Source organism: Dendropsophus ebraccatus, chromosome 2 (assembly GCF_027789765.1).
Source record: "Dendropsophus ebraccatus isolate aDenEbr1 chromosome 2, aDenEbr1.pat, whole genome shotgun sequence".
NCBI classification, from domain to species: domain Eukaryota; kingdom Metazoa; phylum Chordata; class Amphibia; order Anura; family Hylidae; genus Dendropsophus; species Dendropsophus ebraccatus.
In genome coordinates this window covers 100,508,389-100,535,259 of record NC_091455.1, presented here as the reverse complement: position 1 = coordinate 100,535,259, position 26,871 = coordinate 100,508,389, and the positions used below count along the sequence as shown (strand labels likewise).

Below are 26,871 nucleotides of genomic sequence, written 5' to 3'. Positions count from 1 at the left end.
TTGTAGATAGAAAACTGAAATTGCTAGAGCTCTTAAAAGGGGAGGAGGGAAAAACGAAAGTGCAAAGATCAAAATTTGTGCCGTCCACTGGGTCATTTTGGGCCTGGTCCTAAACTAAAACCATTGTTATCATTATAAGAGCACATCTAACAATGAAGAAATGATTACATTAAAAGGGTAGTTCAGCAAAAAAATGTTTTTTTTTTTGTTTTTTTTTCAATTCAACTGGTGCCTAAAAGTGCCAGATATTTGGAATTTACCTGTACTTGTCAGTTGCTGCACACCCTGCAGGAAGTGGTGTTTTCTTTCCAGTCTGGAGAACAGAAGGGGTCTATGGGGATTTCAACTGGAAAGTATACACCACTTCCTGCAAGACATACAGCAGCTGATAAGTACTGGAAGACTTGAGATTTTAGTAATTACAAATCTTTGACACTTTCTGGCACCAGTTGATTTGAAATATTTTTTTTCTGCTAAACTAACCCTTTAACAGTTTTAACAACATATAATTGTAACATTAGTTAACTGAACATCCAGCAGCAGTGTTTGCTTACATACACTCTAATATAAAGCGCTTGCACAGTACACTATGTAAATAGTGTGGGTGTGCTATGTTAAAGTTGTAAAATTTGCTGTATAGATTTTGACCTAAAATATGATGCATCTATTATAAAGATCATGATTAGAGATGAGCGAACCGGGTTCGGGTTCGAGTCGATCCGAACTCAAACGTTCGGCATTTGATAAGCGGTGGCTGCTGAACTTGGATAAAGCCCTAAGGCTATGTGGAAAACATGGATATAGTCATTGGCTGTATCCATGTTTTCCAGACAACCTTAGAGCTTTATCCAAGTTCAGCAGCCCCCGCTAATAAAATCCAACCGTTCGGTTCGGATCGACTCGAACCCAAACCCGGCTCGATCATCTCTAATCATGATAAAATATGAAATGAAATGAGGAAACATATGAAACTATGATAGTAATTAGTCCTTCTATAGTTTTATGTTTTTTACTTATGTTAGCATGAGAGATTCTGTTAGTGTTGGGGATTGTATTCTTTTTGTGTCACTATAAATGTGGTGTTTTTTTTTAGGATTGAGATTGCATCACCTGGGTAGTGGTGGAACCCAAGTTTACGTAGCTTAGTTTACACTACAGACAGTGATGCTTAGGTCTTCTACTAACCTAGTGAAATAATATGACTTGGTATTTAGGCCAGGACTCTAAATGTATAATCAGTCAGTGGGTTAGTAGTTACTATGACAAGATTGTCACTTGTTTATGCATACCTTCAGTATGTGTAAAAGTCAAAGAAAATGTTAGGAACTCACATGACCCCATGCTTGCACCATCTCCCCATTCGGGTGCTGTCCCTTTCTGTTCTTCTGAGCTGGGAGACACCTTTTTGAGATGTCAGGGGAGTGCCTCATGCCTGTCCCCTGTCCTAAGTTTTTAAAGGAGAAGTCCGGCAATGTAATTTTTTTTTCAAAATGCAGGTGCGGGGGAACATAAAAAAATCATAACTCACCTTTCCCCATGCCTCTCTAGTGTTGGATCACCGCTCCGGGACCCCTGCCGGGCTCCGAGATCTCCACCAGAGCCAACGTCATAACCCAGTTTATGGAGTGGGACATCAGTTGGAACGGCCATTTTATCCCGAGTTGTGGCGCCGTCACAACTCAAGAGAAAAGGCCTTGCAGCTGGGGTCCATGAGTCGGTCACACGGCGGATCGCAGGCATGAGGAGAGGTAAGTAAGGAATGGTTATTATGTTAGCACCTGTCGCCATTCAGATTTTAGCCTGGGACGGACTTCTTTAAGCTTACAGCTGAAGCACTCTTTTGCCGTCATTGGTCCCTATGAACCTCCTTAGCATTTACCTTGTTCTGTACTCAGCTTCCCCAGTATTCTGATTTCCAGCCTGTGTTTGACCCTATACAGTATTTGCTTGTTGATTTGGACATGCCTGGTATTGACACAGCCTGCCTGACCTGTTTTCCTTATCTGACTTTCTGGTTTTGACCCTTTGGCATGTATATCCGGTTTATCTCTTGTCTTAGTGATTTCGCTCATATGTGCCCATTTAGTGTTGACACTGCTTGTTCGATCTTTTTCTTGTGTGCTTAAGGTCCTATTAGACAAATCGATTTTTAGCTATTAACGATAAATGATCGCAAATAATAGCATTGATTGTTAACCTGAAATTGTTCACCATATTACATAGAACCATAGTCATTCAACAACACACAATACATTTTTCGATCATTGCCTGCATTTACACGGAAAGATTATGGTTTAAATTTGAATGATATAACGATTTTACGAACAATAATCACCCCCTGTTTAAAGTGGATGTTCCAAGGAACAGTGAAGTGGGTAAAAATAGGGCTGCCCTAATACTACCTGAAAGGAATATTGATGGATGTTTGATGTGTATATTACATAAGGAATTAACACATAGTATAATCAATTGGGCAAGTAGAAGCTGTAATGAAGTCATGATATCAGAATATTGGCTGGAGGAGCACACTATATATGAAGCATGAATCCGCCCCCACCCCCACCCCAGTGTATTATATTAGCATATTTTGCAATGTTTTCATTATACTGTCTCCTTTAGCTAACATTTATCTTGGAAATACAAATACAGTAGATACAAGCAGCTGTTTGGTAAAGGAAAGCCCTATTTTCATACCGGGAATAAACATAGAACACTGTGTATATAACTGCAGAGAATCCATGTGGGCTGTGGTAAAAATACTAGATGTCTATACTTGTCATCACAGGGGTTGTCATGAGAACAATCTGAAAGGAATCAGTATGACCTACTTGTCAGCATGGAATTTAGATGTGATTATTTAGAGATCTTTAAACAATACATTTTTATATAAACTCTCCTTTGTTGGAAAAGGTATTATGAATGACACCATATGTATATGTAACATGAAGTCTATAAACTATTTCACCACCACATCAGCCTTTACCCACAGTACCCATCATTTTATGACCATACAGAGGTTGTGTGTATTACAGAATTATATAATTTTAAAGGGGAACCTAACCTGCTGATATCTCCCTATTGTGCATGGGGTGCTGAGGATGAAAGTTTGGGTCTTACCTTCATCCTTGGCACTGTTCCTGTGCAGTTTTAATATAATCCTTGGTCCGGTAAGGCTGTTTGGAGCACTGCCCAATTTGCCCCTGACCAGTCCGCCCCTTCTAATGATTGTCAGTGGGACAGCAGGCTGGGGGGGGGGGGGGGGGGGGCGGATCAGTGCTCTGGGAGTGGGGCAGTGTTCCAAATAGCCTTACCAGACCAAGGATTACTTTAAAACTGCACAGGAACGGTGCAGAGGATGAAGGTAAGAAACATACCTTCATCCTCAGTGCCCTGTGCACAATAGGAAGCTATTAGTTGTATAGGGATTCTAATTTATTCTAATGGAGGTGCGTCACACAGGGGAGGGGATATGGTCACAGTGGGGTGTGCCGGGCCTGCCCTCAATACACAGAGCTGGGTTGGTGCACAGGAGAAGAACAGCACTGAGTATGGAAACCGGTCGGCGCTTTGAATAAAAGACTGTGCCACCAGGATCCTTCAGTGGGTGCCGATCAGGTAATGTAAAAAAAATTCACGTTCAGGAATGGTGTTGTCTCTGTTCACGTCAAGAATGGTGTTGTCTCTGGAAAAAAGTGGCCATGTTTTTTTCTAACACTGAATAACCCCTTTAAAGGGGAACTATCAGCAGGTTAGACAAATCTAACCTGCTGATAGTCCCCTATAGTGCCAGGACTGCTGAGGAGGAAGGTATGTGTCTTACCATCCTCCTCTGTACCGGTCCTGCGCTGTTAGTGGACTTAATCTTCAGCAGGGAGCACTGTTAGGAGCACTACCCCGCTCCCACAGCGTCAGACCCACCTGCTTCATGTACAATCATTAGAAGGAGTAGTTTGGATTTGTAGATTGTCTCCTTTAAAGAGGCTCCATATAACAGAGAACAGAGTACATATGGGTCTGTAATAGGGAGCCATAGTATTGCCCTGTACATGAACCCTAACAACTCATACATGTAACGGTCCCTATACTGTCAATTTCCATTTTTCCCTTGAGTTATAGTAGAATCTATTATTATCCACATTCCTTATACTTACTCTAAAACTATTTGTGGGCAGCAAAGTAATCAATTTTCTACCATTTGTTGCAAACCACTGTGACATTTACAGCTGAAGCCTGCTAAGATATTTCTAGGCACGTCCGCAGATGAAGAGCTTGGGATCAAAGAAGGAATCTGAACAAAGCTGGGGTTGCCTGGTGCAGATAAGATTAGATTTTAATATTCCGCCATGTCAAATTGGGAAGATTTCCTCTCTGGTACTTCAGAAAGCTTTGTATGGCTTTATTTCATTATGCTGAATTATATCTGCCCTTTCATAGGTCAGCTGTCAGTTATTCAGACTCTGAACTGTATTTCTAAACTCTCAGACTTATCTGTGCTTTGAGCTATATAAACATATGAGGCATAGAGGAAGTCCTTAAGTGAATGCTTGCCCTGAGGAAAATATACTTACCACTATGTTTTTTTTTATTATTGGGGGGGTTTAACCAGGATAGAGATTGATTTCAGTTGTATATTCTGTATATAACTCTATCTGTGTTGTATCTGGTGTTCTTTCTAGATACAGTATAAAGGACAAGCAATGTTTTGACAACTAAATGATGTATTCAACCCAATGGTCTATATATCAAAGGTCATCAAGCTATGCTCTCATATGCTAGAAAGGTCTGCTCTCCTATTAGCCAAAAAAGGCACAAGTAACATTTTGAGGGATGGGGGTGTTTTATACTAAGACCAGCATTTTGTTGCAAGCGGGTCTTAGGGTACGTTCACACTTACCGGATCCACAGCTGATTTTCCGCAGCAGATCTGCAGCAGATTTCATTTAAATAACTGAACACAGCATCAAATCTGCACCATCAAATCTGCTGCGGATCTGCTGTGGATCCTGTAGGTGTGAACGCACCCTTAAATAGAATCCCGATGGCTACTAAGATTTACTTAATTTATCTAGAGGTGTATGCCATGCCTCTTATAACTCAGGCATTGCAGTAAAGTCTAAGGTCTACGGGCATGTTCACAGTGATTGAAAGGCTGCTAAGAGGAGTGAAACCTGTCTCCATACTATCCTGTCCTTATACTCTGGCTTTCCTTTCTGCTGATGCACTGGTTTTTGAGTGAGCAACACTGTGAGAGCTTCACTTTATGAGTTATGTAAGTATGTCGCTCGGGCAACTCCAATCTATAAGCTCTGCTATTACATAAGAATCTTAAAGAGAGGTCAGAGATCAACACTACAAGAAAACAGGTTTAACCAGATGTTTTTTTTAAACTTTACTATGACTTATCGTCTGTCTTGTGTCCTCACTGACTGTATTGGCTGACTAATTTTAGCTTGTTATTGATTTTTTTTCTTTTTTTAACATAACTTCCGCAGAAATGTAAAGAAAATAAAGAGTTACTAACATTTAAAATAACTTTTAATATGTCATCAGATATGGCAAAAGTTATCGGTCACAGTGGGTCTCACTACCAAGACCCACTAAGATCCAGAGATCCAGCTGATGAGAGAGGGAGCAGCAGTTTGTCTCTCCCCTGCTGTCAATAAACTCTAACATTAGGCTATGTTCACACTACAAGTTTTGTAATAATCACGGCCGTTGCCTTCTAAGGAACACACATAGTATACACTCCGGCCGGGATCCCTAGTGGCGCAGAAAGAAACTGACATGTCAGTTTTCTGCGGCCGCTATTCAATGAACATGCAGCTATTTATACTGCAGTACCAGCTGGGATGATCTTCTCTGACACCAGCCGTTCCGTGACAGGCCTGTCTCTTACTACGTGTGAACATAGCCTTACATTGTATGAAGCCAAAGGGTTGTATCTTTGGCTGTCTGGGCAGTGGAGCGCACTGTGATCTCTCCTTGGCTGTATCTCCGGATCAATAACTTTGATATGTCTGTTTTTATAGGCACAATGGATACCTGGTTCCTAGAAAGTGGTTGGCCTGTGGTGTTATAGTCAGATGGCATTTATGTTGGAAACTGCTGACACTGTTAGACAGCTGTTAGGTCAAGGAGACACCTGGTACCTTTCATATATTTGTCTATGCTACCAGAATGTAGAAAATGTTTTCCTTGTGGCTACATCTAATGATTGGGGGTTTGAACATTCAGACCCCAACCAATCAAAAGGTTTTACTTTTCTCTGCAACATATGTTTTTTTAGGACACTTTTAGGGGTTGTCCTGAGTAAAGAGAAAGCAAAAAGTAAAGACTGATGGGGGATCAGGAAACTGTCGGAATGGCAACACTAAAGGCCGATATCGGCCGCTACGGACGTTAATCGTCCCGTGGAATAGAGTGTAACGATCAGCCGACATCGTTCATGTCGGCTGACCGTTGCAGTCACTTGTTTTTCAACATGTTGAAAAACAAGCGACTGATATAGCAACGATCAGCTGCCGTCGCTCTGTTGAATAGGAGCATCAGCAGCAGGTGCTGCTGTATCCTATAGGCTGCCCGGACGATTAGCAATCCCCCGGGCAGCCCCCCGCCGCCCCTCTCGCACCCACCTGCTCGCTGCAGCCGGGTTGAATAGTGGCGGCAGCAAGCGGGGAACGAGGAGCAAACGAGCGCTGAGAGCGCTCGTTTGCTCCTCTAGACGGCCCGTGGAATAGGGCCATAAGAGTGGCTATAAGGTGAGTACAGATTGGTGAATTTTTTTCCTCAACTTTTTAAGCCTTTTTCTTATTTTTAAAAAATAGATTTAGATTGCTGAGTAATGTGTTAATAATTAGTTCTGTAACTTTAGGTTTAGTTTCTTCATGAACTAAAGTTTGCTACCAGTCAGGCAACAAGAAGAAGCTAAAGCAACAGTAGCACAAGACATCATGCTGTTTCAGGATAAAAACATGCAAGACAAGCAGGATAAAGAACAGGAACAAAGACTTCTGTAAATCATGTGCTATCTTGGTACTGATGAGGAAAAAACCATAGGCCACAGAGAGGGTTTTTACAAATGACAAAATGCAAATACATAATGAATGGTACAGTATATTTACTGTATTTCCCCATTTATGTCACTCAGAATACAGAGGAGTGCATTTTTATAAGTTCATTGTCTTGATTTATGTTTAGTAAACTAAAAAAAGAGACTGGAGGGGTTTTCACATCTAAGAAAATATCAAAACAGTGACAGGCCATGCTGAACCCCTTCATGACCGAAGGTCATTGATGCACGGATGTCCAGATCACAATAAAGCAGCGCTCTCCTCGCCTTCTGAGAGCCATAACGCTTTTATTTTTCCACTTATAGGGCTGGTTAGGGTGTCATTTTTTGTATTATGATCTCTAGTTTTTAATATTATATTGGTGTAAAAGAAAATATTATATTGGTGTAAAAGATTGCTATTTGTATTTTTCCTCAATATATTAAATATTTAATATATTAAAAATTAAAAAATTTTGCCCTCTTTTCGTTTACGCCGTTCACCATGCGGGAACAATATTGGTATATCTTAATAAACTGAAAAATTCCACACAATATATAATATGTTTATTTAACTTAATTTTTTTTTAATAATAGGAAAGGAGGTAATTTAACCCCTTAAGGTCAAAGCCAATTTTCGTTTTTGCACTTTTGCTTTTTCCACTTTATGATTAAAAGTCCATAGCGCTTGCATTTTTTCACCGTGAGACCCATATGAGCCCTTATTTTTTGCGAAACCAATTGTACTTTGCAATGACAGGCATTATTTTTCCATAAAAAATGCTGCGAAACAGGAAAAAAATCATTTGCGCTGTCAAAAAACTGAATTTGTTTGGATTTCGGGGAGTTTTTTTCCATTTACGCCGTTTGCCCTGGGGTAAAACTGACCAGTTATGCATGTTCCTCAAGTTGTTACGATTACATTGATATGTAACATGTATAACTTTTATTTTATCTGATGGCTTTTAAAAAATTCCAACCATTGTTAACAAACATATGTTCCTTAAAATCGCTCTATTCCCATGCTAATAGCGCTTTTATTCTTTGGTCTATGGGGCAGTGCGCCATGATGTTTACTTTCTATCGGTACCTTGTTTGCGCATATGCGACTTTTTGATCACTTTTTATTAAATTTTTTCTGGATTTGATGCAACCAAAAATGCGCAATTTTGCACTTTGTGATTTTTTTGCGCTTATGCCGTTTACCGTGCGAGATCAGGAATTTGATAATTTAATAGTTCGGGCGATTACGTGCGCGGTGATACTAAATATGTTTATTTATTTGTTTATTTATTTATATTTATAAAATGGGAAAAAGGGGGTGATTTGGACTTTTTTAGGGGAGGGGATTTTTTATTAATAAAAACACTTTTTTACTTTTTTTTTTTTTTTTTTTTTTTTACATTAACTAGAAGTCCCCCTGGGAGACTTGTATATACACAGCACTGATCTCTCATAGAGATCAATGCTGTGTATATACACAGCAAAGATCGATTAGATCGGTGATACATTGCCAAGCCGGGATCAGAGTCATTGCGACGCTGAGGCCTGGCACAGGCAGAAGAATGGATATCGGGGGGGAGATCCGACCCACTAGACACCAGGGATATGAAGTATAAAGCACTTCAGTGCAGCTGTCAGGTATGACAGCTGCATTGAAGTGCTTAATTACCCGGCGCGGCCACGGGACCCGCGCCGGCTAATAGAGGCGATCCCCGGCAGATCACAGCCGGGAGTGGCGCCGTTCAGAACAGGGTCCCGGCGGGACTCCTCTCTGAACTCCCCCAGCGGCACCATGACGTACCAGGTACGTCATGGGTCGCTAGGGGGTTAAACTTTAATTTATTTTAAAGAGGTTTTTTTTAGTATTTTTAAAAACCTTTTTTTACACTTCTTTTTACTATCTTTTTTTACAGTTACATATGCAATCATTGGATTGCATATACTGATCAATGCTATGCCACTGCATAGCATTGATCAGTACTATCGGGGATCTTCTCATAGAGCCTGAGGGCAGATACTATCAGCAGATGACCGATCCAACAGGACTGAGGTGGGTGTTTCTCCTTCACTTGTCAGGGAAAGTGATCGAGACCCCTGCAGCACAGGGGTCCTGCTCAGTCAGTGACAGGTGCTTATCCTTTGGCTTGGTTGTTCCTTCCCGGAGGGAAGGTTTGCCTATTTCACTGACGTCGAGACATGTGATGGTGTCTCTGCAGTGTTCTTTTGCATATTTGATTTCCCAGAATGTTCTAGAATACACTGACGTTGAGACACGTGATGGTGTCTCTGCGGTGTTTTGGTTGATCTCCCTGAGGTCAACCAGCGTCCTTTTGCATGCACTTACTAGTCATTGCTCCCACTAGCCAAAACCTACTCCACACTGATGAGGGGCAAAAACCCCGAAACAGCTGTCTGTGGATGGATACCTTGCTGAGGTGGTTTCCTTGACTGGAGAACGCCTTTGGCTTGGCTGTTCCTTCCCAGAGGGAAGATCTAGCTAGTTCACTGACGTCGAGACATGTGATGGTGTCTCTGCAGTGTTCTTTTGCTTATCCTGTCACTGACTTCCTTAAAAGCTGCGATTGCTATAGATAGCGGTGTTTAAGGGAATGACAGGCAGCCACAGTCACGCAGCTGCCTGTCATTAAATCCGGCTCCAGGGACACTGATGTGTGCCGGACCGCTCACACTGGAGTGGCCCCGCACACATTAAAAAAAGCCCCTTCACTGCAGGAACATATTTATAAGGGGCATGTGCATTAGGAACATATTGTAGACATGAAGGGGTTAAGGACGGAGATGTTAGTACAACTGGCTCTTCTACATCAGTATTCACAACTCTGGTGTGCTTAAGCAGTTCCTCCCTGCACAGCCTCCTCCCTGCCCCTTCATAGAGCTATGTTGCAATTTCTTGTACAGCAGATGCTCATGGCAGGAGAAATGCTGAAGGGACCTTGGTCACTTTGTTACTGCAGCCAGTAGAGGTTTACCTCTTTTGACCCCTTGATAATCTGTGCCGTAACAGTAGGGTCCCTGGAGTACCTGTGCAAAACTGTTGAAATCAGACTGGACATTTTTTTCATAAAAATGTCACTAAAAATGGCAAATTCGGTACATGATGTCTTTTGGGTCAAAAGCACTGCAGCCATCAGCTGCAGCCATCGGGGAGCAGGCAGAGGTAATGTATACAGTTTAATATTTACTATATACAGCAAGGACATAGCTAACGATGTCTGTACAGCCCATGCTGCATGATAAAGGAGCTGTGTAATAGGCTCAGCAAACATGCACCGATCAAGCAGAGTGTAATATGGCCCTTAGGGTCCTTTACATGATAAATCACTTAAGAACTAGTTTAGTGAATGACAAGCAATTATTTTTTTCTTTTAAACGATAAGATAAATCTCCCAACACATCCTTATGTCACAGGGACATGTCAAAAGTTTTGATAAATTTTGATCAGTTGGTGTTGGGTGTTCAGACCTCCACTGATCGTAAGTACATGGCTAAGGGCCCTATTATGAATCAGGCCGATATCGCTCTGTGTAATAAAGACAACGATCATCAGAAGAACCAATCTGATGATTGTTGTCTTTTTGCAAGTGTAAAAATCATCGGCTGTAGACCATACATTGCTACATGTAATAGGTAGCACAGACAAAGTCTGATGATATTGTGTATAAAATAATAAAGCTATTACTTAACTGTCCAGGCTCCCCCAGTGTCCTCCAGCCTTGTATGTGGGATTCTGCTGTCACCGCTGCTGCACCTCTCACTTCTGGTCCTGTCTCTAAACCACTTAACAAATCACTGGCCGCGGTGCTGTCCTGTCTTGGCTGAGCGGTTTATCACTTCAGAGATGTCTGCGCAGCCCTTGTTGCGTTATAATCAAACTATATACATTTGCTATTTGCACCAAACCAAAAAAAGGTAACGTGTTGTTTTTTCTCCAGGGTAAAAAGACCACAAGGTTAAAAATGTCTGCTTCTTCAAAGCCAAAAAAATGCAGGTCCATGCCCTTTGTGCTCTTCCTGGCCACTGCCAGAGCTTTTCAGTTGATTGACTGTGCACAGCTGATCTCTTGGTCTTAGATTGTGGCAAACCCCAAACATGTCCTCCGCCTGTCCTGGCTCAGCATCTCCTACTTGAAGGTTTATGCAGTATTAAAAAAAAAAAACAGCCACTTTCTTGCAAAAACAGCACCACACCTGTCCTCAGCTGTATTCACTTCAATAGAACTGAGCAAAACCACCCCCAAACTTAGGAAAAGAGGGGTGCTGTTTCCGTAAGAAAGTGGCCATGTTTTGCTAACCCCTTTAAGGCAATCCCACCTGTTCTCTGGTGCCATGCCTGAGCAATATTTATTGGCAGCCTATTTGGGCCCTTCTAACCAGTAGGAATTTTCAAAGTGGAGAAACCCTTTAACAATTTCACACAATGTCTAAATACCAGCGATCTTTCACAACATTCCTGCTGCAAAATTAGTGAGGAAATAAAAGGTAATTTTATAGGCATACACAGCATGTGAAAGGTTATAGCACTGGAACAAGAAAACATAAGAAATAACTTCCTTTAAGTATTCAAGTGCCAAAATGCGTAATGGGGTAGCATGCTGAGGACATGTTGGCACCTACTCTACAGTAACTCCATGATCAAATGATTTAATTTTGCACAGTGGCCAAGTAAACACATTCTCTCCGGACCCAACTCAAGTTCACTTTGTGCAGAAATGCTTAGTATGATGTCAAGGAGTCGAATAACATTTAAAGAATGTCCCGAGTGCATGACAGAGGTGACCTGTTGTTGATCTGGTGCCACTGGCGCAGAGTACTGCCATATCCCCTGCTGTGTGAGGCACACAACCCTGCTTTGTAGCAAGTTGTGCTAAAAAGTAATTACACTAATCAACGTGCTATATTGTAATCAGACAGCCAGCAGGTGTAAGGAATAATATTAAGCTAGTAATGCTTGGAGTGATGAGAGGTCTCATCAAGAATGGTACCAGACACAAATCACTTCTAAAGCAAGTGCGTCTAGCTTCTATGGTAATCTTCCCCTGTCTGCCACATGATATTTATCATTATAGTTTGGCGGCTAAACCAGATTTAGCTTAGATCAGAATCTCATACCAGGCTGTCTTGCCACTGTCATAGTCTAGCCCTTTAATACAGCAAGAATAAATGATTAAAAAGTAACTTTATCCATAGATAAAATATCCAATACGGTGTAACAGGCTAAGAAGCATAAGATTCTTTCTCCTTACAGATGATGGTAAAGAAGGAATGTTTTGGGTAAGTATAGGATGTGCATCATCTAGAATTTAGGAATATGTGTAGAGATGATGGCTCCAATATTGGTGGCCGGAGGGCTTCACTCCTTTGAGAGATAATAATAATAATAATAATCCAGTCGAGCAGCTAGTCCCTGACACTGCCCTCATATGCCCTTAATATCTTTCTCCTCCAGACAGACCTCTGGCCCTAAAAAGGGCGAATCCATCAATCTCACCCTAGGGTCCCTAGTAAACCCTAATATACACGGTGGCCATATCCCGCTAGGGAATTCTTCAGGGGATTATAAAAAAATAAGTGCCTTATAAATCAGATAGCAAATAAGGGAGGGATGCTGCATGTAAGGTGTAAATGTTGTGTATGGCATCTCCTGCAATGTGCACGGTGCACCGCGTATATTAGTGTTAATAGGGACCCTAGGGTGAAAGTGATGGAGTCGCCCTTTTTAGGGCCAGAGCTCTGTCTGGAGGAGAAAGATATTGAGAGCATAATAGGGCAGTGTCAGGGACCAGCTACTTGATTGGATTATTATTATTATTGCGTCCTTAGCTACTCTTAAAGGAGTCAAGCCCTCCGGCCACCAACATTGGAGCCATCATCTCTACACGCGTTCCTAGATTCAAGGTGATGCACATCCTATACTTACCCAGAACATTCCTTCTTTACTATCATCTGTGAGAGGTAAGAATCTTATGCTTACTAGTCTGTTACATTGCATGTTTCTTGGGCAGATTATGACTGGATATTATATCTATTGATCTAATTAAAAGTTATTTTTTAATCATTTATTACTACTCTGTTCAGTGAAGCTTATTCTATGATTGAGATAATACTGTGGTTTCTATTGGATTACCCTTTAAAACAGCAGAACACAAACAGCCAGTGTGTACATGTAGTACTGATCACCAATGTTTAAATCTGGACATACACATGAAGTACTATGCAGTACTGTCCCGCAATGTTTGAGTATGGACATACACAGGTACTGATTGTGCGTGCAGTACTGATTGGACTGGCAAGGTTAAGGTATGGATATTTACAGGTATCGCAAGTGCAACCAAAGATGATCAGGAATATTTAGGTATGGACATACACAGGTACCAAGTGTGTACCCAGTACTGGCCAGCCATGTTAAGGTATACACAAGTATACACAGGTGTTGAGTGTGCAAGCAGTACTTCAGAAATCCATAGGTGTGGACAAGTACAGGTACTGAGTTTGTTAAATCAGATTTAATATGCTTAAAAAGAAAAATAATAATGATGTAAACTGTAAACACTGTAGCGACTTATCCCCAGAGCATGGATACGTGTCTGCACAATGATACAATAATGACTGTGATTTTCCCCAAAGATTCTGATGTAAAATGATCTAATTATGAAATATACAGGACTGGAGTCCTTCAATATGTATCTTTGTTAAGAGGAGAGACAGGGATCTTTCTGGAAGTTAGTGACAACAGAAATGTTTTCAATATTGTATAGTAATAGAAAGTAATGACTAGCATTTTTTGACTATGCTTTGAAACGTGTGGGCTCGCCATAAAAAGATACCCTGGCCAGATCACCAAAATGAGAATATGTTTTATTACTATAAACAGTATGTTGTATACTCACAAATTATCTGTAGAGTCTACATCCAAGTCGGGATCTTTCACGTGTGGAAGACTGTGATCAATGACTATTGTTTCTGTATTTGCTAAACAAAACCCATTGGAACGCATGATTTCTGAAACAAAACAAAAGGAATGAGGTGTCACAACAATAGTTAGGTGAGACTTCTTTATCACACGTTGTATTGCAATGTGCTATTATTATGATTTTATACATGCTATGCTTTTACATACCAGAGAGGCAACTGGGCTCCTTTCTACTCTACCTCTCCTCTACCCTGAATTTATGCTGCTATTGCCTCTCATGTGCTATGGAATTAGCTTCTATCATGATAAATGTTGCTAGATTTAAAGTAGGGAAGGCTTAATACACTGACTAGCTTAACCAAGATAAACAAGTGTCCACCATTCCCAAGTATCACTTTTCTGAACTGAAAGTAGCTTCTTGGCCTCCTACAGTACCGCAGAAGCACAAGTTTACAATGTCAGGGAAAATGTACAAAATAGGTGACTTTTTATCACTTACACTACTAGAGTAGAGGGTGTCATGAGCCATGTAATTTCATTGTGTATCCTGGTATAATCCGTAACTAGAGATGAGTTCGGCTAAACCCACATCTGAATCCCACTGCCTGGAAAAGACATGAAAATCCATGGAAAACATGGATACAGCCATAGGTCTCCTAGGACTATATCCATGGTTTCCATGCAGCCCTAGTTCACCCATCTCTATGTGTAACATATTACATTTTACCCAGAACAGACAAACAATTGTAGCCCTTGTGGCCTATTAGACCACTGCTGTGACCAGTCTGATCTAATCAACTAGTTGGGCAACAACAGCAATTTTCTAGGCGTTCTGCTTTCTGACTCCCTAGTCTCCATACGTATACGTAAGACATATAAGGGTTCTTTTCCAGCTGGCTTCCCATTATAACAAACAACCTTCTTCCTATTATCTGAGTTGGAAAATAGGAATCATTTTATAGTACTCAGATACAAGGCAATTTATACATAAGTATGTCTACAAGATTGTTGGTTTGTCAGAATAAAGGAAAATTGCTAACGTGAAATAGCTCAGGTGTATTTGAAGAGTGAAAATAGGAAACCAATTCAGAATCATGTATAAAATGTTGGGAAACATTCTGTTCGTAGGGGAACACAACCAATGAGGTGGTCCCACAGATGTTCATTGGGTTCTCGTCTGGGATAGTGCTTGGAAGCCTTATGCCCCTATTCCACAGGTTGTTTAGAGGAGCAAACGAGCGCTCTCAGGGCTCGTTTGCTCCTCGTTCCCCGCTGGCTGTCGCCACTATTCAACGAGGCTGCAGCGAGCGGGTGAGTGCGGGAGGGGGCGGCGGGGAGCTGCGGGGGGGGCTGCCCGGGGGATCGCTGATCGTCCGGGCAGCCCATAGGATATAGCAGCGTCTGCTGCCGATGCTCCTATTCAACGGAGCGACGGCAGCAGATCGCTGCTATATCAGTTGCTTGTTTTTCAACATGTTGAAAAACAAGCGACTGCAACGATCAGCCGACATGAACGATGTCGGCTGATCGTTGCACTCTATTCCACCGGACGATTATCGTCCGTAGCGGCCGATATCGGCCGAATACGAACGATAATCGTTCCGTGGAATAGGGCCTTTAATCAGCATGTATGGGTGTATGACATCCGCAAGGATTCATACCCAAATCGGTAGAAAGTGCCATCTACATGAATGAGTGGGCCCAGAGAATGCCACAAAAACATTCCCTTTCTTATATACACCAAGCCAGTTCATGACACAAGACTTCCTTCATGAGATACTACACACTGTCAATGTTATAATGAAGAAAAAATGGTCATAATAATGTGACTCAACTGTGTATAACCTCATATACTATGTACAAATGCTGCCATTTCTTTTGTTCACTGCCTTTGTTGACAGGTTACCAACCACAGCTCCCCTGTAAAAGCAGTGGTCTAGCTGCTAGATAAATATAAAAGCACACTATGGCTATATAGCAGCCAGACCACTGCTTTTAGAGCAGAGTGGTGATCAGTAACCTAGACAACGAGCTGTCAACAATAGTAGAGAGCTTGCATTTCAGGAGAAGGGGCAAGTTTGCTACAGCCCCTATTCCACGGGCCGACGGAGAGGAGCAAACAAACGCTGTCAGCGCTCGTTTGCTCCTCGTTCCCCGCTCACTGATGCCGCTATTCCACGCGGCAGCAACAAGCAGGTGAGTCCAGGGGCCAGGGGGAGCTGTGGGGGGGCTGCCCGAGTGGTCGCTAGATCGTCCGGACAGTCCATAGCATATAACAGCAGTCTGCTGCCGCCGCTCCTATGCCATGGAGCGGAGGCAGCAGATCGTTGCTGTATGAGTCGTATGTCTTTCAACATGTTGAAAAACAAATAACTGCCACGATCAGCCGTCATGAACGATGTCGGCTGATCGCTGCTTTTTATTCCACGGGACAATTATCAGACGTAGCGGCCGAATATGGCCAATAATCGTTATGTGGAATATTGCCTTTAGTAATTGTATTTGCAAAAATATTTATCTTGACATGCCCTACATGTTTAACTACCTTAGTTGAGAGGGGAATACTCCTTTAAATCTAGTAGCCAGTAGAGATGAGTGAACCTGCCGAGGTTCGGGTTCGTATGAACCTGAACTCTCGGCGTCTGATTCCCGCTGTATGCCTGCTCCGAGGAGAGGGTGGATACAGCCTGAGGACCGCCTGGAAAACTGGGATACAGCCATAGCCATAGCAACATTTCAGCATTACTTTATTATATAGATAGTAAAATAGAAAATAAGAAAAACATCACCCCAAATTGTTAAAAAAAAATATGTTGAACATAAAAACTTGATTTAAAGGAAACAAGTCAATAGGTTCATTCTGCTCGTACAATGGGCAGCATGAAACACTGACAGGCTCCCTTATCACAATGATATATGAATCTCTCCAAATGGCAGAGCTGTTTCAGAGGAACCATATTGTAACTTCAGCAAGGAGGGAGACTCTTATGGTGCTTTTAGACGGAGCAATAATTCGCCTGATCGCACGATTAACGATTTTGAATGAACAATGTATTTTTTATAACGATCAGCGTTTAGACGGAACGATACATCGTACGGAAAAAAACGTTTTGAGATCGCTTAAGCCTATCTCACACATAGGTTAAATCGGTGAACGACTGTTTAGACGGAACGATCTACGATTTTTTTGCGAACGACGAATGACAATTTAAGAACATGTCAAAAGATCAAAATGAACGATTTATTGCTTGTTGCTTGATCGTTCGCAGCATTTACACGTACGATTATCGTTCAAATCCTATCGTTATTGCGCAAATTCGAACAATAATCGTTCCATCTAAAAGCAGCATTAGTCATCAGGGTGGTCCCTGTTGGCCTGATTAACAGAGCTCTCTGTGTGTGATCTGTCTATCAGGGCCAGTGACCACATCAATGAGTCGGATTTCTGCTCCTGGCTCATCTTAAAACTATGAATACTACACCATTCAGAGTGAGCCATATCAATGTGATAAGGGTGCTTGTCAGTATTTCATGCTGCCCGAAACTAGTGATGGGCTTCCTACGAACAATAGGTCATTTTTTCATGACACATTTGCTTTAGGACTAATGTGTGAAATGCCGCTCTTAATAAATTTCCCCCACCCCCATCCTTTCCCATTTTATATGCATATTTCCTGTGCATAGTAGGCACAATAAATTCATCTGTGTTTCAGAGGAAATCACAGGGGTGTCAGGACTTAAAGAAAGAACTTAGATATGTTTAGACAGCTTCTCATTCCCATGTAATGTCCCAACAAGAACTGCACTGCTCAGCCAATCCATCACCGAGGTGGGACACCACTGTTGCCAATGATTTGGCAGCATTTCTGAACCGCAGCTATGGGAGATCAAGGCAGATGGGTATAATATCTTTTATTATTTTTATAGCACCAACCCTAGCAAAATATAAAAAAAATTTAACCCCCAAACACGCACTTTAATATATTAAATCTACCGCTTGCTGAATATTTATTATCAAAGCTTCATGTTACATCAGTAACTTAGCAATAGTTATTACTATCTCTTGAGCAAACTGTTTGGAGGTCAGAAGTTTGGCTCATTGAATCTCACTACCAAATCTACCCAGTGATGTAGAAATACATAGTTATAGATTCTGTATAAGGGCCCTTGCACACTACGGAAATCGTGCAGATAAGCTCTGGCAGACTTAGTGAACGCTTTCCCTTGAACATCTGCCTGTCCCATAGGCTCCATTCTATAGTCCGGTAGAATCCGAGATCCATCCAAAGAATTGACAAGTGAATTCTGTTTAGGGCGGATGGCAGAATCTGCCTGAACAGAATGGAGCCTATGGGACGGGCAGATCTTCAAGCAGGAGCAGGGGGTCGAGTGCAAGGAAACCACCAAAGCTCATCCGCCTGATTTCTGTAGTGTACAAGGACTCTAACTACAGAAATTTTCTGCTGAAGAATCTGACAACCAGGTGACAATCCTGTCACAAAGAATTCCTAGAAGCAGCTGAGTTACAAAATTTAGCACTTATCAGAGCAGGCCAACATGATTTCAGCACAGTATCATTGTAGGTAGAAATGCTGTGTTACAATATGGTGATACCTGAAGCCCTGTAAACATGTCTCTGTGCAGATGTCAATAGTTGATTAAAAATGTGTCTTTTTGTACAGAGTCTGGAATCCAGAGTGTTGTAGCTAAGAATCGTCAAGTTACACTTCCTATGTTTTCATTATTTCCAAACATTAAAGTGTCACTGTCGTGATTTTTTTTTTTGCAGAAATCAATAGTCCAGGCGATTTTAAGAAACTTTGTAATTGGGTTTATTATCCGAAAAATGCATTTTTATCATGAAAAAGCAGTTTGAAGCTCTCCCCCTGTCTTCATTGTTCTCCTATGGAGAGAGCTCAAGAAAAGACCAAAACAGGACAACAAAGAGTTAATCTACAAATCCCTCACGGGATATCTCCTGTAAGGGCTCGTTCCCACTGAGGAAAGGTAGCGGAATTCCGCGACGGAATTGTCCGCCGCGGAATGCCGTTAGCCTCCCGCTCATAATGGGAGTCTATGGGAGGCGCGCGCTCCTGCCCTGTCCGCGCTGAAGAATGAACATGTTCCTTCTTCAGCGCGGACAGGGCAGGAGCGCGCGCCTCCCATAGACTCCCATTATGAGCGGGAGGCTAACGGCATTCCGCGGCGGACAATTCCGTCGCGGAATTCCGCTACCTTTCCTCAGTGGGAACGAGCCCTGACAGTCACCACTGACCTGTCTGAGCTCAGATTACAGCTGTCACCCAGCTCCGTGCCTGTAATCCTCTGTTCTCTGCTTTCTGCTGCCGGCTAACTCCCTCCTTCCTCCTCCCCCCTCCCCTCTCCCTAGAGCAGACAGGGGACGTCTCCTGCAACAAGTCACAATTTTCAGATTTTTCAGAGTGGATGAAAAAGAGGAGGGAGGGGGGGACCTGGGAAAAGGCTTTTTACATGCAGATAATTGCAGATTTGGCTAATAAACCCAATTACAAAGTTTCTTAAAATCGCCTGGACTATTGATTTCTGCAAAAAAAAAAAAATACGACAGTGACTCTTTAAATGTTCCCTAGACACCTTTGCTGACTCTCTGAGATCAAACCTATAGAAAGACAACTGAACCTCCATAACTAATTTGCCATACAAAAAAAATACTTTATTGCATAAAAGACATACATAGAAAATCATACAGTGGACTGCGACTGAAAAATACATTAAAACCAACAAAGAAAACATACACATGAGGGGTGCTGCTGTCAGGCAATATGTGGAGGGAAGGTCAGGGGTACAATATAATTCATCGGTAAATTACCGTAGATCAACCCTTAAAACAACTCCATCATAGAAAACATAATCATACACAATACATTATCTTACCCAAATGTGGGTGATGTGCCAGCCGGACAGTTGCCCCCACCCCAACGCACGTTTCGGTGAGCAACCTTTATCAAGGGATGCAGCAGTGACAGCTGGTTCTTTAGACCAATCTTTGTTTTACTATGCTATTCACTAGAGAGGTATATAATTTAATGAATATGTAGTGCCATCTAGTGGTAAAACCAAACAGCACCGCTATTCACACTGATTCATAGCACCTAGTGTTTGGCCTTATGCACACGTTCAGTATTTTTTTTTTTGGTCCTGAAACAACCCGTGAGAAATTATGGATTGGACATCCGTATTCCATCCGTATTTCCGTAATTCAATTTTTTTTACTACTCATTGCTTTTCAACGCACTTCATCCGTATTTTTTTGCAGAAATACGGATGCCAACATGTAACAATCCGTAAACAATCCGTAACCAATTGATTTCAATGAGAGGATCCGCAAAAAAAATGGGTCCGCACTAGGACATGTCCTTTTTTTTTCAGGATAGATTTTCATCCATTTCTGCTACTGATAGTGTGAATAGCCCAATAGACATCAATGTGCACTAACTCGGATCCGTAAATTACGGGACGTGTGCATAAGGCCTAAGGGTTCACTGACAAAAGAAGAGCTAATTATTTTAGACACTTTGGACAATCTTTGAATCAGGGCTGTGAAGTCGAAGTCGGAGCAAGTTTTGTACAAAATGTACAGACTCCAGCTTAAAAAAAAAAATCTTTTAACATTTTTATAACTGAATTTTCATATGAATTTTCTAAATGTTCTTATTTATAAAAAAACAAAACAAAAACATTTTCTCATATACATTTAGTTAAAAAGGGGGAAGCATTTCCTCCATATACCAGTAATAAAGCACTGGCCCTACTAGATAGGGATGGTCGGTGAAAAGTCACTATTTGGCAGTTTATTTTTGAGCTGGAAGAGCCCATTGTGGGGGGGAGATCTGTGCTGTTCTCTTCCTGGATGCTGGATGACTGTATATGAGCAGCAGTGTAATATGAAGATATCCCGTGTACTATAGAGAAGAAGTAGAAGGAGAAGCCATAAGTAGCGAGCAGTAACCTCTGTCATCAATGTGGTGTTTTCTCTCTGGGAGAAGACTATGGGGGAGATGTATCAACGCAAAAAGGTGTATTTTTTGTCGGAAATGGGCCAGATGCGAATAAATTTATTCGCAAATGCCCGTTTTGCGAATAAATAATTCGCATCTGGCCCATTTTCGACCAGTACGCCAGGGGGGCGGGGGTGTGGAGGGGCGAGGATTCAAGCTCCGCTTAATTCATATTTTTTTCCCCTTAAAGGGGTAGTGCAGCGGTAAAAAATTATTCACAGAATAACACACATTACAAAGTTATACAACTTTGTAATGTATGTTATGTCTGTGAATGGCCCCCTTCCCCGTGTCCCACCACCCCCACCCGTGTACCCGGAAGTGTAGTGCATTATACATACCTGATCCATGCCGAAACGCGTCCGCCATCTTGTGCTAAACGTCATCTTCGGCCGGCCGGCCCGAACACCTCCGATCTTCCCGGGTGCCGGCCGTGTCATCAGCTGCTCACCCGCGATTGGCTGAGCATAACTGTGCTCGGCCAATCGCGGCTCAGCGGCTGATGACGCGGCCACGTCATCAGCCGCTGAGCTATGGCTGCAGCGGGCGGCTAAAGATTAGATTGTAAACAATGGCACTGGGCACACATGTATAAGAACCATACAGTACAGGGACTACAGCATTTAAAAGTGTATATAGAATGTAGTGTATATAGAGTATATACACTTTTTATATGCTGTAGTCCCTGTGCTGTATGGTCCTTATACATGTGTGCCCAGTGCCATTGTTTACAATCTGAATTGTAGCTTTATTTGCACATATACATTTGTTGTACAGATATCTCCTGCTCCTTGTGGGGTTTATTTTGTGTATCCCCCTATGAGTCAATCATCGTTTGCATGTATTTTCATGTGATTTATATTTAAATCATTTGATACATTGTATATACATGCGGCTTATCTACCCCACATCCCTGGTTTGAATGCCCATGGCTGCAACTTAGAATTTTTGCACTAAATACAAATATTTGTATATCGATTAAAAACAAGAGAATGTAATACTGAATTCAATAAAGAGCACTGCAGCCATGTCTGATCTACAGTACACCAAACTATTATAAACTCAAAGACATGCCTTTTACTTAAAGGACTCCTCATTCATACAAAGTTTATCAAAAGGTGCCACAAATTTTCTATTGGACAAGCATAACAAGAGGCAGAAATGTTGCATCATGGAAATTAGGTCTTTTGTTTTCTTAAAATGCAAATCGAGGTGGTGGGATGGTGTCTAAATCTTGAGTATGGAATCAATATAAAATAAAGCAGGAATAAGCAAAAAAAAGCACACAATCTGCTTATAGTCAAAAAATGAAAAGTGTCTCAAGGATGAGACTTCACTTGAGGCCATCAGAGATGTATAAAAGATGTATGAAAAAGCCTGCGCCACAGTGATGAATCTGGCACATTTACAGACTGTCTACTATGTAGAAAGTAGTATAACTAAGCCAATGACTTTTTTTATGTGATGTATTAAAAGGTACATTTTATCAGGGTTAGCCCCCTCTATGTATGTACCACTGCAAAATCCTTAGTAAAATTTACAGGTATTAAAATTTCTCCCATTGTCTGACCTCAACCGTGCATCACAGTTTTTATTTTCAATAGGTCTGGTGTGTAATATAGATAATATACTTAGCCAGTAGGTGTCAGTATTACACAGCCCATAACATATTCAACTCTTCCAGAAATAACATCTATACAAAGCCTTTCGATATGTACAAATATACACCAGTAAACTCTGTCAATGTACAGTATATGGTCATATGCCCACATTATTCTTTTGGCATTACGTTTGGCTACTTTAAGGTAATACCTTTACCTTAACTGTATCAAAAAAGCATAGTCAGTTATGTTTTTCAATGTAACTTTGCAATATGACAATTAAATTAAGTAGAAGAATATATTAGTATAGGTGTACATTTGCATATGTCTAAGGAATACATTCAGTTCCACTGCAGAACCATTGACTTTAATTTAAAGGGGTTGTCCAGCGAAAATATTTTTCTTTCAAATCACCTATTGTCAGAAAGTTATATAGATTTGTAATTTACTTCTATTAAAAAATCACCAGTCTTCCTATACTTATTAGCTGCTGTATGTCCTGAAGGAAATGTTTTATTTTCGGTCTGACACCATGCTCTCTGCTGACACCAGTTGATTTGAAAGAAAAAGATTTTCGCTAGACAACCCCTTTAATGGCCAAAATGTTGAGTCCAATCTTAACTCAGTTTGATCAATATTCTGAGCTTTAACACCTTCTGTGCAGGACTTAGTGACCATTAAAATGAATGGGCTGTCATAGTAATACATGGATGTACTGCACCCTCTTTGTATCTCCTTTCCACTTTTGGTAACTGACCGATGTCCCTAATAGTGTAATAGAAAATAATTTATGAATGATTTTTTTTTTTTTTTTAACGAAACTTAACATGGCCTGACCTATGCAGATTGGTAAGAGAGCTATATTCTAAGGCGGCTATGACAGTAACACACTACCAGTTAAGGTGTAAAATCAACAGCTTACCAGAAATTTTTATAGGGCTCTGGAAGCTTGGCTGTATCTTGTGCACATTATCATTTTTTAACACCTGGTCCAGCGGAGATCTCTCAAAGAAAGTGAGGACAACCTCAGACCTGGAATACTGAAAGAGAATTGAGACAAGAGCTTATTATCATATTGAATAAGAAGCATTGTTCTGGAGGAATGTCTATGCACATCTGCTATGTATTACCATTGTTTAGCTGCATATTACTGCAGGATCTTTGCCAAGGCGTAGATGCCTATTAAATGCATATATTATATAAGCACAAGAGCAGTTCAGGACAAACCCAACACAGAAGCAGCCACTTACATATTCCAGTCTCCACAAGAAAGCTCATTTCTAGACGCATTAGCTAACTGGAGAGGATGATGGCAGAGGGATGCTCAGTGTCCCTCCAGTGCCCTGTCTCCCTCAGTGTCCCCCTGCCATCATCCTCTCCAGCAGCCACAGCCCACACAGCTCTGGGAGTCGGGTCGTGACATCACCATTTTATCCAGGAAGTGAAGCCTTGATGCAGTAGTAAGTGCAGCGAAAAAAGCCCTTTATAAGTGTTTCCCATAATGAGTGTACAGTGGTACCTTGGTTTAAGAGTAACGTTGATTAAGAGGGTTTTGGTTTAAGGGCTCACAGTTTTTCTAAATTGTGACTTGGTTTAAGAGTATTGCTTTGGTTTAAGAGCTTCCTGTACTAGGTGGGAGCGCGAGTGGAGGAGGGGCATGGTCTGCACAGCGTGGCCTACAGCACTGTACTTTGGCCCAGGAAGTCTCCCTCACTCAACAAATCATAGAAGATCCACTTCAGGCTGGGGCTTGCATCAGGGGACAGGACTGAGGAGGTCTCTCTATAGCTGTAACCCCTCTCTCCCCGGACAGAGAGCGCTGCATGTATGTGCCCACATCGGCCCTGCTCATTCCTTCATACTCCCTGCAGTATCTGTCAGCCCTTTTGTTTCCCATCCTCTCCATTACTGTACAGTAACTTATAATATTACATATTCTGCTGTTTCTGAATGTTTGTTTCATTTTTTTTTACATGTTATTCAGAATAATAAATCATTATTTTTGGGGTGTGGAACCAATTGTCTGCACTTCTATGATTTCTTATGGGAAAATTTGCTTTGGTTTAAGAGTGGATTTGGATTAAAAGCACGGTCCCGGAACAAATTATGCTCATAATCCAAGGCACCACTGTATATTGGTGATTTGTATAACTTTTGGGGGCAATACAATACTTTCATAAAAGTTTTCGCTGGACTTCTCCTTTAACTGTTTAATATGTTAACCATGTGGTTTCTACATGTATTACCACTATTTATTATTTGTTCAATTACATTTTTGTTATATACCTCCCTGTGCACTGAAAATAAATGACATTTTGCAAAGGAAGGAACTGCTCTCACTGCCCAGTGCTTGGCTGAGCAGGAAAAAATGGCATTGGAAGGAAGAAGAGAAACGCAGTGGGGACTGGGGATTTGACAGTGGCAGCTGTTGGGAAACAGGGAGGTGAGTATATGTCTTTATTTTTCGCATACAGGGTAGCATATAAAAATGTATTTTTCCCCAGAATACACTGTTAAACATACCCTGTTTGCTTAATACCGTTTTATTAACAGAACTAATAATTTACATTAATTCATAGATTTTATCAAAAATGTCTATAATCTATCAATGAATGCAAATTATTGGTTAAAAAGGAGACAATGCCTGTGTTAAACACACCCTCAGGCTGTGGAGTAGGTATACCACATATACCAGATTTGCCTAGAGTGTCTATTTAAAGGAGAAGTCTGGTGAAAATTTTGATTAAAGTATTGAATTTCCCCCGAAATTTATACAAATAACCAATATACACTTATTATGGGAAATGCTTATAAAGTGCTTTTTAACCCTGCACTTACTACTGCATCAAGGCTTCACTTCCTGGATAACATGGTGATGTCAGACTCCCAGAGCTGTGCGGGCTGTGGCTGCTGGAGAGGATGATGGCAGGGGGACACTGAGTGACACAGGGCACTGGGGGGACACCGAGCATCCCCCTACCATCATCCTCTCCAGCAGCCACAGCCCGCACAGCTCTGGGAGTCAGGTTGTGACATCACCATGTTATCCAGGAAGTGAAGCCTTGATGAAGTAGTAAGTGCAGGGAAAAAAGCACTTTATAAGCATTTCCTGTAATAAGTGTATATTGGTGATTTGTATAACTTTTGGGGGGCAATACAGTACTTAAAAAAAAATATTTAGGAAAAAAACTGAATATTACAGACTCACATGTTTAGAAGATAGTACAAATGTATCAATGTTTTTTGTGGGACAGATAATGTTTTGTATAATTCATTCAGACCAGAGCTCCCTAAACAGTATCGCAGGCGCTCTCAGCCCCCCTACTAGTGGCTGCCCAGATGTTGGCAGCTACTAATCTGTTCTAGAGGGATTAGGGAGGTTCTGCTATTTTCAGAACCTAATAGCAATTTCAAAAACTGTGTTTTTGTAAGCTAACCCTAATGTAAAGGCCATTTTACACAGGCTGATTATTGACCCGTGTAAAAGTTTTAGACATCAGCCCACTCGTCGTTTGTAAAGTTTATCGCTATCAGTCGCACATCTGTCTGTGTAAAAAGGAGATGTGCAGCCGATAACAATATATTTAAATGGCCACATGCACGCATTGCTTGTGTGGCCCAGCCAAGCGATGTAATATGCTTTATGAAAGCACTGGAAGCCGCTCTAGCTGATCAGCACTCATCTGTGTCGATACATGGCCCCATATTGTGAAAAAGGACCCTAAAGATGCATTTACACTACAACAGAGGATCTGTATGGAGCCTTCATCTGCAGTGCCATCAGATTTACTGGAAAGAACAGCGCTGCATGCTGCACTGTCACTTTAAAATCACGGATACTATGACAGAACCTGACAAACCGCATTATAAGGCAATGAGATCTGTCATGCTCTGTTGGTATCTCTCTGTAAATGGGTCAGCACTGTCATCATGGTTACTGTTTATAGCAGAAGCCCTGGTGGTAGTGTGAACAAAGCCTGAGAACCATATGATCTGGTTAAAGGGGTTGGCCACTTTAATGTAAAATAGGTCAGTACAAAATATTAGTAAGTGTACTCACTGTATATACTGACAGCAGCTCCCTGTGTACCTCATAGAGCTAAAATCAGACTCCCCTTCACCAGGCTGGGCTGCCCTGCTCTGTTTTGTTTCAGTCCACAAAATGGCTGACATGGAGGAGCATGTGACCAGGCCCTGTCCCCTGTGCCCTCCATAGACATATACAGGCTCAGTGGTGGACACTGGGGGGCGG

General features: G+C 41.5%; 1 protein-coding gene across 1 annotated transcript in view; it reads right to left on the bottom strand.

Moving 5' to 3' along the window:
• Nucleotides 1–26,871, bottom strand: part of PXDC1 (PX domain containing 1) — a 52,877-nt gene that overhangs the window by 2,453 nt on the left and 23,553 nt on the right. The window contains exons 3-4 of the mRNA XM_069960213.1: nt 23,542–23,659; nt 13,959–14,070 (exon numbers count right to left, since the gene is read on the bottom strand). Of these exons, the coding sequence (XP_069816314.1) occupies nt 13,959–14,070; nt 23,542–23,659 (230 nt within the window). The remainder of the gene's footprint in view (nt 1–13,958; nt 14,071–23,541; nt 23,660–26,871) is intronic.